Source organism: Calypte anna, chromosome 3, assembly GCF_003957555.1.
Source record: "Calypte anna isolate BGI_N300 chromosome 3, bCalAnn1_v1.p, whole genome shotgun sequence".
Classification (NCBI taxonomy): domain Eukaryota; kingdom Metazoa; phylum Chordata; class Aves; order Apodiformes; family Trochilidae; genus Calypte; species Calypte anna.
Genome location: NC_044246.1, coordinates 51177732 through 51190799, shown reverse-complemented (window position 1 = coordinate 51190799; position 13068 = coordinate 51177732). Strand labels below are relative to the sequence as shown.

General features: G+C 41.0%; 1 protein-coding gene across 1 annotated transcript in view; it reads right to left on the bottom strand.

Moving 5' to 3' along the window:
- MSH2 (mutS homolog 2) overlaps positions 1–12053 on the bottom strand; it is a 48465-nt gene extending 36412 nt beyond the window's left edge. Inside the window, exons 1-6 of the mRNA XM_030448526.1 lie at positions 11721–12053; positions 9905–10059; positions 9175–9453; positions 8698–8841; positions 7422–7571; positions 5866–5999 (exon numbers count right to left, since the gene is read on the bottom strand). Of these exons, the coding sequence (XP_030304386.1) occupies positions 5866–5999; positions 7422–7571; positions 8698–8841; positions 9175–9453; positions 9905–10059; positions 11721–11940 (1082 nt within the window). The 5' untranslated portion in view covers positions 11941–12053. The remainder of the gene's footprint in view (positions 1–5865; positions 6000–7421; positions 7572–8697; positions 8842–9174; positions 9454–9904; positions 10060–11720) is intronic.
- Between the last annotated feature and the right edge of the window lie 1015 nt (positions 12054–13068).

Genomic DNA, 13068 nt, shown 5'->3' with positions numbered 1-13068 from the left:
GGCAAGTTTATAAACTAGATACAGTGAAACTGCCCCAATCCAAAATCTTCCAGAGAAACCAAAGATGGAAAGCAGCTCAAACTCCTTCTCAGCATAATGCTGAGGTTTTGTGCCAATCTTCATTTTTAGTTAAATATTGCATTTTGGGATCCAGTGATAAAACAAAATCTACTGCATGGCCTTCAAAGACAAAAGACAGCTGAGAAAAGATATTTACATTATTTATATTTTTGAAGTGTTTTATTCCTTCTAAGTTTCCACACATTAAAATAAAGATGTTCGTTACACTCCAACATTAATATTCTTTTAAATTGCTAACCTGTGTATTTCCTTAAACTTGTGAAGACTAAGAGCATACTGAACAAGTTCTATTTCTCTACTGTACAAAAATATTTCTTTATTTGCATCCAGTCTGTACAAAGAAGAAACTCAAATCTGCATGTAAATGAAACAAAATACTTTCACAACCCTTATACATGCTAAATAAAATTAAATTACATGTCAAGACGAAAGTATCTTGAAAGAGCTTCCTTAGCAGTTTTCTAATATGACACCTTTCCAGTGTTTGTGATTATAAATTAAACTGACTTGAAATAGTATGGTCACTGTTCTTGCATTAAAAATATACCATATTCTTGTATACAACGTTCAAAACAGTAACCATGAAGGACACTGTGACAACACAGAGAGCTTTGCACACAGTGAAAGTTTTCATGTGGTCACAAAGTATATCATTCACTCTTTGACTGGAAACTTCAGTAGCTTATAGTTGTGATTTTTTAAAAATCCTGAATAATTAAGCACAGATTCTACATAAAATTTAACTACTGCAGCAATTGCCATCCACCTCCTTTTGGCAGGCTGAGTGCAAAAGAGCAGTATGGCAGCTACATATTCATGTATGCTCATGTATTGCTCAGCAAAGAGCAATTTGATTATTTGTAATATAAAAATCTAAAAACTGGCTTGACAGCTCCAACCAAATTTTAGTTTAATTTTTATTTCACTTAAACCTCAAAATTCAGATTAAGAAACTGATTAAAATCTTAATGCTCTTTATTTTGCACCAAGTGAGGACTTATCAGTATGTAGTGAGATATATCCAGAAGATACTATCAATATCTGCTCCAGTGCTGCACCACTGACTGCCACCTACAATTTATAGATTTGCAATGCTGATTGCTGATTCTTGACCTTTAAGACAAATTACTTAGCTAAATGGCAGAATACACACAGCTTTTAGGCACTTCTCTAGCTCTAACAGCAACATTGTCTTTCCTGCACCTGAAGATGTCATGAAAGGAGCTTTTTTTCAGGGTTATGTTTTTCAGTTCTTATTTACATCCCCCTGTTCTCTCTTTGAATAAGAAAACTCAAAATAGGTCTCTTGCAACACAAGAATCTAAACTTTGTAATGGGTTTCAAGCACCTGGGATCCCTCCTAAGGATGACTTGTGTAATATGTGCTAGACTTAGTAAAGCTTTTGTTTTTGTTTAAGGTTTCTAGACAGCACTATCAACTTCAGTTTTACAAGTAATACCAAATGAAAATACAGGGGATCTATAGATCTGAAGATAGAAAGCATAGGTGAAGGGCAGGGAAAGGGTTACAGCAGCATTGACAGCTTCAAGCTCCAAACATTCTCTAGGGGACAAAGGCCACATTCTTCTAACATTTGTAAAGGCTTACTGGGAATCCAACACTACTTTCATGTCACTGGAATGACAACTTCTATCACAAGAAATATTTATTGCATCATAATCTGCATGACAATAAGGAATCACATTTCTGTCTTCAGATTCAACTGGTATTGCAGAAGCTTCTTTACAGGCATCAGGGGCACTCTCAGCCTTTAAAGTGCATTTTGATAAAGCCAAGATGGCCACATTTTCCTCTCCCTTACTGAGGATGCAGGTTACCACCTACTAATTTAACTGCCTGGTATCAGTTAGTTGCTGTGGAGAAGTTCTGACCTGAACTTGGAGAAGTACAGAAAGTTTTTCCAGAGCTGGTAACCACAATGACAGAAACAACAGAGCCTATCTGCAATGCTTTGAAGGGACAGCTGCAAGTTAGGAAAAAAGGAAAAAGATTAGAACTCTGCCATAAAACAACTTCTGGTGGAAGGGAACTCAAAGCCTCTAGTTCCAGCCCTCACTCAAAACAGGGCTAATTTCCATCTAATACTGAAAAAGAACAGAGAACCCTCTATTTCTCTGAGCACACATTCCACAGTATGACCATTACAAAGGCCTTTGTTGCAGCTTGTGTCTGGTTTTTTGCTGTGCCTCTGCAAGAAAGCACTCAACTTCACCTTCCCTATAGCTCCCACCCATGTGGCTGATGAAACCAGCAGTGAGGTCTGCCCATCAGTAATCTTCTCCAGGCTACAAACTCAGCTCCCTCCATGTCTCCTCATACTCCATGTGCTGCAGCCCACAATCCTGCTCTGTGCCTTTCCACTGGACTGATTCCTGTTTTTTCCATCTGCCTGTAACACAAAGACCCACAGACCCACACTGGATTGAAGTACCCAAGACAGAGCCACATCACTACCAAGCAGATGTGAAAAATCATGTTCCTCAAACTATTCTTACAGCTGGAGCCCAGTGTGTGGTCTGTCTTTGCTGCTGTCAAAATCACACTGCTGACTCCCATTTATCTGACTTATCTGCCAGAACATGCTAAAAGCAAGTACCATGCTTCACTCCAGCAGGTGCCAGGGTGGCTCGAATCTTCCAAGAGCCAGGGCCTACAATTATGTTTCTTCCTGCAGTCTCAGGGTGGCTTTGTCCACCTCTTCATCTTGACTGGGCAGGTGTGCTGCAGGTGTCCACTGTAAGCCCCCTCCACCTTGCTGTCCCTGTACTCCGAGACCCCTGCACCTTTACTATTATAGGACAGAGAAGTCTGAGGGGCTTGGCCACAGAATGCACAAAGGACTAAAAAAAGTCAACCGGAATTTTCTATTAGTGCTATGCACAAGTGTCAGATAGAGCTTTCCCCCAAAACTGAAAAAAATTAAACATATTCAGCATGTGTTCCCTTCTCAGGTTGTAACAAGCACTATAGTATATTCTGCCACATTTCTCAGACTTTTCAGTATCTCAAAAACAAACACTACAAACTGAAGTTGCTTGACGTATTACAGTCAATTATGTCACATAATAGATTTGCACTTCGTGTCTCTGCAACTTCATTTTCATTTCAAAAGCTTGCTGACTATAAGGCAAGGAGCAAGAACCTTCTGTAGGTGACTTCTGTACACACCACATGGGAGAAGTAAGGCTGTATCTTTTATACTTATGACTAATAATTACCTTTTTAATGATGGAAAACCAGCCAGACGTGGGCAGAACCCCATATCTTTCAAGATAGACAAGTATCAGGAACCCCTGTCTTCTTAGATTTCACTAGGAGCTGTTCCAGTATGCTAACATTATTTTATCTGAAGCACATATACCATGTAAATTAATTTGGTTGTTACTGTATCTATGGTTAACATGGACTAGTGACATAACACAGTGTTCTATTTATCCATACATGTTAACACAGTGCAGATTACACACTAGTGCAAGATGATCCATTTAGTTCCAGAAGATGATTTGCACCACCTACAGGTCTTAGCTGAGGCTTGCAAGAGTCTAATTTGAAAGTTTTTTTAAATAAACTGACACCCAATTCAACACTGTGGGAATAAAAGTTAAATACCTCGTGAATAAGCAAAACAGCAGGCTTACTCTAAAATACTGTCATCTAACATCAGTCCAACCTGGTTAGTTTAGCCTAGTTTGGCAAGAAGTTAGCACTGCTTAGTGTTAAATACTTCAAACTTAGAAATAATCAGTAACCCATATTAACAATGGAAGCTCTGCTATTCTATGAACAGTAAAATAAAGTAAGTCTAGATATTTCCTTCTCAATCTATATGCTCTAAATTGTAATTAGTAATTCTTAAACAGCCACAATATATAGTTGAGCTTATAGAAAACTTGGCAACAGCACATCTTTCCAAAGATACTTGAATTTGTCAGTATGTCTCATCAGTCTCTCTAACAGCTTCCCTAATTATGCTTGTTCCACTGGATTTTAAAAGGGCAGTCCTACACACTCTGCAGAGCTTTAAGATGGGGAAGATGGCACACCACCAGTATACTAGTAACATACCTTGCTTTTATTCCAAAACCAAAGGATTATATTCACCAAAGCAGTACGAGAAAGCAAGATGCGCACTGCCAAATAAACTGAAAAGCATTACTAGTATTTCAGTGTCTGTAAGTACAGATTAAAACAAGCTACTGTTAACAAATTGCAACCCTGATGATTCTGTGGCTGGGCAAGACACAGGAGCTTACCAATGGACCACTTTCAACCTTGTATCACTTGGCTACACCGACCTTTACAAGCTTCACTAAGAGCTTAACTCCATTGTATTATACTCCTCCTCATTTAAACACAGCTTTTCCAAAATGCTATCGACATTAGCCATTCAGAATTGCAACACAAAATGCAGTGATGATCATAAGGCTTTACAAAACAGGTCAAGTTACATTTTCTGCTTATAATTTACCTGCATCATTAGAACTAAAACACTGTCCCTCCTCCAAACTTACAGGAATTCTAATGTAAAATAATGAGCAAGTAAGTCTGATACAAAAGTTAAAATTTCCAGTGTTCACTTTGACAAAAGAAAACTAAAAACGGGAGTATTAAGTTTCAAAATTTTAAAACTAACATAACAGTAACATTAAGTACTCAATAAAGCTGGGGACAAATATTTAAGTGTAACAGTAATAACATTTCTAGGTTATCAAGTTACTAGGCACCATTTTGCAAATGTATAGAATAGAAAATTTTATTGGAGAAGCAGAGGAAGTAATTCTCCAGAAATCTATAGAGTGAACTACTGTTTGCATAATTTCTTTGAACACCAATTTGCCCAAGCCAAAATTTCTTTTTTGTTAGTAGCAGTGATCTGTGCTAAAGCCCAACAGCAGATAAGACATACCTGCAATGCTTTATTTAAAATACGAGCCATAAAGAAGGTATCAAAGTTAAATTCAGTTTTCTGAACTTTAATACACATTTTAACATAACATTTTGCAATGCCATACACTTGAGCTGCATGAAGTTTGTTTTTAGATTATTTGAAAAGAGCTACATTTAGCCTGAGTTTTGTTTGCACAGTGAACATAATCAAGAGATACACAGGCACTCTGTAGGCATATAGACTTTGCAGTTTTCCTTTCTGAATGACTTAGCAGTATGTCCTCAGCAAAGATCTGCCAGTTTCTCTAAGGTTTCGTATCAACCAGTGCTGCTGTTTATCAGCAGGATAGATGCATGGTAACAGGAAGTAGTAGGAAAGACCACGCATATTTGGACCACAGTATCTCGACAAGGCATAGTAAGAGTGCCCCACTGCAACCAAAGATAATTTTTTCTTGAAATATGAAAAGGTCAGTACTGATTGATTATCTGGAGGGCTTTTTGTTGTTGTTATGGGATTTCGTAAAGGTTCTTTTGGCATGGGTAAACAAAGTGACAAAAATATTATACAGCTTGAGCGTCTACAGTGTAATAGTTAAGTTGCTGCTACGCTGCCTTGGCCTCTAGCATCAATCCTTTGACCATCTAAACATATCATACCCCCCCTTTATAATGTCATAACTGTAAAAAGCATTAAATCCAATAGTAATCAGTCAAATTTTATCTAAAACACTTTCTGCACTAACTACAATTTGCTACAGGATAGCAAAAGATCACTACCCTTATTTCTTGACTGTGATATATTGTGCTTGAGAAGAAGCCTTCTATAAAATAGCTACCAACTTGTGTACATCTATTACACAAGTAACACTTACCTTTCTTCAATTCTATTTTTGTCCATAAGTGGTTGTTTGATCCACTGATTAACTAGTCTTTGCCCTTGAGGGGTTCTGCATTTATTTAATAAACCAGCTAGAGACTGTGCAGCATTAGCATTTTCCACTGAACTCTGGAGAGAAAAAGAAAAAAGAGGAAAAGTTTGTGAGGTTTAAAGACACCCATTGAATGGCACTCAACTTTGCTACCAAGGAAAGGTTGGTATTTTTTCCTGTATTCAACTTGGCACCCATCAAAAAAAGCAAATTAAACAGCACAGTATTAAAGCAGTTACATTCTAGTTTCTGGAATATGACAAACAAGGACAGGTATGGCTATTTTGGAACTACTCCTGACTGAACAGAAAAATTAGAAATGCACCTAGTCACTGGGCAGGCTGCCCTTTGACTAGGGAAAGTTAATATATACATAGATATTTGCTAGTTCACCCTTTTAAAGGTCAAAAATAGAGGTCCTGTCCACCAAAAGAAGCAGTAAGAAATAGGACTTGGGTTCAAGGGCTGGAGATCTTTGGGGAGTGCTGTGGGGAAGGGATGTGAACACAAAAGAATGAGGTAATTGGAGAGAACAGTTCTCCAAATTCTCTCAAGCTTGCCCAGATCATCCCTGGAGTACTAGAAATATTTCTAAACTTTGTTCAGATCATAGCTTACTATCTGCAATTGTCAGGTTTAATATTAACTGGACTTAAGACAGCCTTTTGGGCATTTTTCTTAGGTTTTTTGGTTTTTGCACAAACAGCACGGAAGGAAAGACCTTGCTTAAACTGAAATACAGCAAAAAAGTTTGGTCCAACTCTTACCTTTGAAATAAAAATCTCAACCCTCTCTAGCCAAGAACACCAGCAATTATAACAGCAGGCAAGCATTCAACCAGGAGCAAGTTTGAATGCCTGTAAACACTGGGATGTAGAAGTAGCACCACCACAACAGGGAAATTAATGCAGTGAGAAGGTACAGTGCCACATTTAATGCCTGGAAAACCTCATCTCTAAAAAGCGGATGTGCCTATTTTCAGTGTTCTGAACAATCTGAGATATGAAAAACTTCTGAATCCTAAAAAGTGTCAGAGTAAGTACATTATACACAAACAACCGACATCAGCACACCTAACTTGGAAGCCTACAGCTTCATACAGTCAACTTCATCTGCTGCACTAGAAGAACTTTACCTACATATCTCAGAGAGCATATCAAATCAAAAAAATATTTTACCTTTGCTTTAGTGCCTGCCCTAAAGCCTCCCCACAGACAGCTCACCATGCAGGCTACAAAACAGCTTCCTCCTACAAGGCAAACCCCTTATTCCAAAGCTCAAAACAGCTTTGTGACAGCTTTCATATCACAAAGCATTTAACACCTGCAAGGACTTCTAAAGGGATGTAGCTAAGACAGTGTTGAACTTCCTAGAGTATCTCCATGAAGCCTGAGAAGACATACACTATTTGCTTCATTCCCTGTCACTAATTAGGATCTGGGGAGTTGTGACTGGTCAGACTACTTATCAAGCAGCTAAGTATATTGCAAAATACTTACCTGAAAGAGATTGAGGGCTTGAACAGCTGCATTATCAAGAACCATGTATTGACTAAGATCAAAAGTAGTCAGTTCAAATTGTCCAAAATTAGACTCATCTGAAAGCAACTCTAAAAATTTGATAATGGCTGACAAAGATGAAACAGCAACCTGAAATTAAAAAAAAAGTAACACACACCACATTCTAGTTAGAAACACTTCTGAATTCAGGAGTATTTGATAAATGCCCCTAAAAAATCACTATCAAGGAAGACACTGAGCCACACCTACTCCAGACAGGCTATGAGAAATTCATTCTGTTTGACAAGACTCCATTTTCATAGGGACACTCGATAACACTGCCACATCTTTCTAGGTAGGTGCAAGAACAACTAATTGAACATTTGCATAATCCCATAAACAAAATTTAAAGTACATGGCTTGCTAGTTTTCTAAAGCTGTTATCAGGATGTTTCTGGCTTAGGAACACAAACATGTTATTGCAAAAAAATTGAGATATCATGGATCATCTCAGGGCATGGTTTCAGGGTTAGTTTTCAGCCAGAACAAGGATCTGATCTGACTCACTGCATGGCCTTATAAATACTAGTGCCAACACAGGAGAGGAAGAGACATGACAGACTTGTTCAGCTGCTACACATTTCAAACAACTTTAACCTGTTATGAAATCAGGCATTAAGGGAGAATAACTCTGTACCTTACAAATGCAGTGAGCATCAGCAGTGAAGGGCATTAAAAAAAAAAATTAAAACATGTTTATCTCAAGAAAATGACCCTTATCTGCAGCTAAGAAGAAACATGCTCTGTTCACACAAAGGCACTAAATCATATGCTTGAGCCATAAGACCATATAAACCACAAAAATATCATAAACATTACGTAAGTTTTCAAATACTAATTCTCTTGTAATGCAAAATAATCAAAGTATTGTATTTCAGCCCTCAGGCTAGATAAGACTATGAACTGGAAGAACTCCTTTTCCACAATCTGTTATCTTACCAGAGTTTAGTACTTTAAAAGAGGTAAGTAAAAGGTTTTCTCATTTCTTTCTAGGACCCCTGGAATCCAATTTTAACACCAACTCAAGCTAAGCAGAACTGCTAAACACTTCAGCAGGAATGTAGCTTAATATACCATGGGTTGTAAAATATATTTTTCCCTAAGTGTGGAAATCCAGCATAAAACAGAACAAGCAAGGGTAGAGGACATCAGTTCACAACAGGTACTAATATCACTCCAAAAAACATAGAAGCACATTACACTGCTCTGTGCTCACCTGCTTTTCCATCTCTGGTAATGCTGCACTATTCATTTCTTCTTTTTTTGATTTTAACAAGTGATTGAGATCCTGAACAATATCTTTTGTTGTGAAATCTGCCTTCTTCCTGTCTGTAATCAGGATTCCACTCCTCTGAATAACCTGTTGTCCATAAACACACACAGGTATCAATTCCTTTCAGTATCCAGGGGAAGATGTTCAACATGCAGAAATAAACCCTGAAGAGATATTTATTTATTGCTAGCTTACAGAGTAAAGAATGTCAGACAAGATTTTACTCTTAGAACTACTTTTGCTGATTAACATGCAAACGAGTCATCGGACAATACATTTTGTATGTGTAAATCAAAACTTGAGTAAATGGCTAATGTATCACTCCTCCATTTTTCCATAAAATATGGGGTTTAGCTAATAAACGAGACCACAGCTTTTTAGACAGTTTTGTCCAACTGTAAGTCACAATGGTTCCCTTACTTGTCGTAATTTTCCCATCTCTCCTGCAGTCTCTCCTCCTGGTAGCACGCACTCCTTCGGTCCCAGCTGAACCAGTAGAGCTTCAAGGTTTGAGAACTGATCATTATCTGGAAACTCACAGACACCCAGTTTTCTCAGAGTAGTGTCGACATACCCCACACCTACTACTCTTTGTCCATTAGCAGTAGAGAGCTTAATTCCCACAACCCCAATGGCTGTTGACATATCACTGTTGGCAAAGAGGACTTCCTCAAACTGGGCAAGATTTCCTGGAGAACCCTATTTAGAAAAGAAATATTAAAAAACCTGCATACACACATACTTTTTTTGTCTTTAAAGAGGACAACAACAGATAAAATAAAGTATTGAACAGTCCATTACTATGAAACATACAGGTATTCTATTTTTTTAACCATTAAAATTTACAAATCATCTCACAAAGGGAACTACTTCAGGTTTCCTTTATTTCTCAGCATATGGCAAAGATACGGAACACACTCTTCCAGCCTTAGAGCAGTTGAAAATACAGAGATATACAACAGACTGCACTGCATAATTTACCATCATCAATTGATTTACCATAGATTTACAATTTACCACCAATGTCAGTCCTCGAAAATCCCACAACTTCTACCTGAGGGTCTCAAGAAAGATTTATAGTTTGGGGTTTTATTGTTTTTTTTTTCCTTACTGCAATGTCATAATTACAGAAAAAGGTTGAAAAGTGTACCTTGTATGCTAAATACCAGTCATTTTCTTTGATAGATTTACTCCCTGCTTTGTTCTTGTAAACTTCAACTCTGTAATGACGAACCAGAAGCAGATCTCTCACAAAAGACTCAAAGTTCATTTTACTAAGCACAACACTCTCAAGCTTCTGAGCTCCTACAAAAAAAGAAAGAAAATTACGAGGTACTGTTCATGAAGTTTATTTTCTGTCATCAAAATCCCCAGGAACAGCCTTCAAGAAGGCCTGTTGACAGAACAGACTGTCCTCCTATTTGCACTCACAAGATGACATGACACACCCGCCAAGACATTTCTCTCTTACCCAATATATGCTATAAAAAAAAACATTCTCAAAAAAAGTTGGAAAGTTCACATTAAAGCCTTAGAACCTTCCTAGTATTTCTTGCTTCTGTTCCTGCAAGAGTGCAGGCAGTTGAACAAACGTAATTCCATGCAGCTGCTAAGAGGAATAATACCATGTTTATCTCCCCACCTCCTGTGCCACCCTTTGCACCAACCTATTCACAGAATAAGGTAATTCCACTACTGAACAAATTGAGGTGTTGGGTGAGTATATCAAGCTCTCTGCCAGACTGACAAGTCAAATTAACCCACACTGGTGTCAGATACATGAGAGCTGGATGACATATAAGTCACAAGCAATAGACAGGGATTATGACATCCCTCCTTTCAGTAGCACACCTTGATGACATTTGAATCTCTTCCTCCCTTTACATTAAAGATGTCAAACAGCAAACTTTTATATCCATAAGATCTTATGGGTTTACATTAAATAGGATTTTTTCATTTTCTCTCCTCTTCACAAATCAGCATCTGCAAGCTCCACCATATCATACCAAGAGATAAATAAGAAGCAACAGGGGGTGGACAGAAGAGAAACCTTAAGCAATATATAACTCAATATTATTTATTTCTGCAGGCCATCAGTAGTCAAGCATTAAGTTATTAGTGCCCGCACTACAGAATTGTATGAGCCCAACCCTCAGTTGTCACAGATGTCATGCAATCATTTTCACAAAGGGAAATCTGCTAGTACTCTGGAAAATCATTAAGTGTTGTTAGCTTCTGCAGCATGTTGGGCTCAAATACCTATCCACATCTGACAGTCCTGCAGTAAGAACTTATGTAAAGTCACAGCTTATGTGTACACTCAGCTCCATGCCAGTAGATACGTTCCTACATTTGTACACCTACATCTGTCACATGCATCATACTCAGCATGGCTGCCAATTATCTCTGCAGAGCTGCAAGAGGCTGAAAAATAACGATTTGCATTCAATTGTGCTTTGCTTCGAAGCAATGAAGCAGAGCAAGCATTAAACCCGAAGACCTCTTCTTGCCCCGCTTCCCACACTCACCAATGCAGGGAAAAGCAACCCCTAATCCCTGCCTTCACCCTTAGTCTGCCGGCTCCAGCAGCCTAGTGCCCTGCCCGGACTCACACCGTGCCCTAGAGCCCCCCTCACACTCTCTCGCCCTGACGAGATCCCCAGCGCTGAAAAATACGCTGCGGGGAGCCGATGTAAAGCAACGCCACGACTGACCGCGGAAGCACTCAGCCTCCCGACCCCAATGACCCCCTGGAAGCAAGCGCCTCGCCGCTACAGACGCCACTGCTGTTCACCGCCACCCGCCCCTCCCGCTCCCGCCTTCCCCCGCTCCCCTCCGCACACCGGAGGCCCAACACAGCCCTTCCATCCTCAGCGCGGCTCCGGCAGGGTGGGGAGGGCGAGTCCAACCCGCCGCCCGCTCCGGCAGCGCTATCCCCCGCCGCCCCTCAGGGCCCCGCAACCCACCCGGTGCTCCCGCCAGCTGGCGGATGACGGCGCGGGTGCGGAAAAGCTCGCGGGCAGCCAGAAGCGCGTCGGGTCCGTGCACTGTGTAGTAGTCGCCACGCTCGAAGAAGCGCACGGTGGTGTCGGGCTTCTCGGGCAGCGAGAGGACGGCGCGCACGAATCCCGCCTCGGTCCCCGCGCCCTCCGGCCACACCGCATCCCGCGGCGGCTCCACCGCCATGCTGCCGACTCCCGCCAAGCGCCGCTGCGCGTGCGCGCTCAGCGCCCAATCCCTGCCTGGAGTGGCGCAGCACGTCACGCACGCACGCACTGCACCGCCCCTGGAGGGCGTCCGCGTCCGTTGAGGGGCGGGATGGGGCGGGGGGGAGGGTTGGGTCTTGCTGCGTACCGTACGTTGCCATGGCAACTGCCTCTGCCCGGGCCTAGCTGAGGCCTCTCGGTGGACGGCGTTGCGCATCGCCAGGGGTCGGTGCTGCCGTAACCTCAGCGCCGAGCCCCGTGCGGTGATCAGAGTTGCGTGTTTGTGCACAACCTCATGTCAAAACCGCAGTGTGCAGGTCTCATCGCGCGACCAATGCCTTTCCTGAGCAGGAAGGGAGCTCCAGCTACCCAGGTCACTCCGCTTTCTTCGTTAGGAGGGTGTCCTGTGGAGCGTGGAGGCCTTTAGGGCTCAGCGACCTGAGGATCTTCAGAGACTGCCGGAAGGCAAATGCTGTAACACGGCCTGAGAGCAGGGCTGTCACTTTACCAGGAACAAGAAGAGTGGAGGGTAACAGCCCTTCTCTGCTTACAGAGGGGAAGTAGTGTCCAGAGACCCCGTGTGCCTCCTCAAGCACAGAGAAGGCAACTCTCACCTGCCTTGCATAAGGGGCTCACTCCTGCCTCACTCAAGCGTTCATGGACAGAATGGGCACAGACAGTGCTCAGAGCAATCCTGACCTGGGTTATATGCTGGTCCCCACACCCAGAGTGGTTTCCGTTTTTGGTTTGGTTTGTTTTTGGTTTTTTTTGTTCTTTTGTTTTTTTGGGTTGGTTTGTGTGTGTGTGTGTGTGTGTGATCTTTTCCTTGCACAGTCCTAAGCATTTGTTTTGTTTTGTTTTTCCTTCTCATGTGAAGACACAAAGGAATAGGAACGGTATAGCTGACAATATTTCATTCAATAACCACAGCTGTTTAGGAAAAATAGGAAATCCCAAGTTTCATCAGCTAAATCATGCTGATTCAAATTCATGGAGACTTCTCTTGGCTTACACCACTTTCCTTCTTTCCAGTCAGTTCCAAGTCACAAATTTTGTACCCCAGTTCAGCTGCCTGCACCCTATTATCTACAACAAAATATGTCTTGGA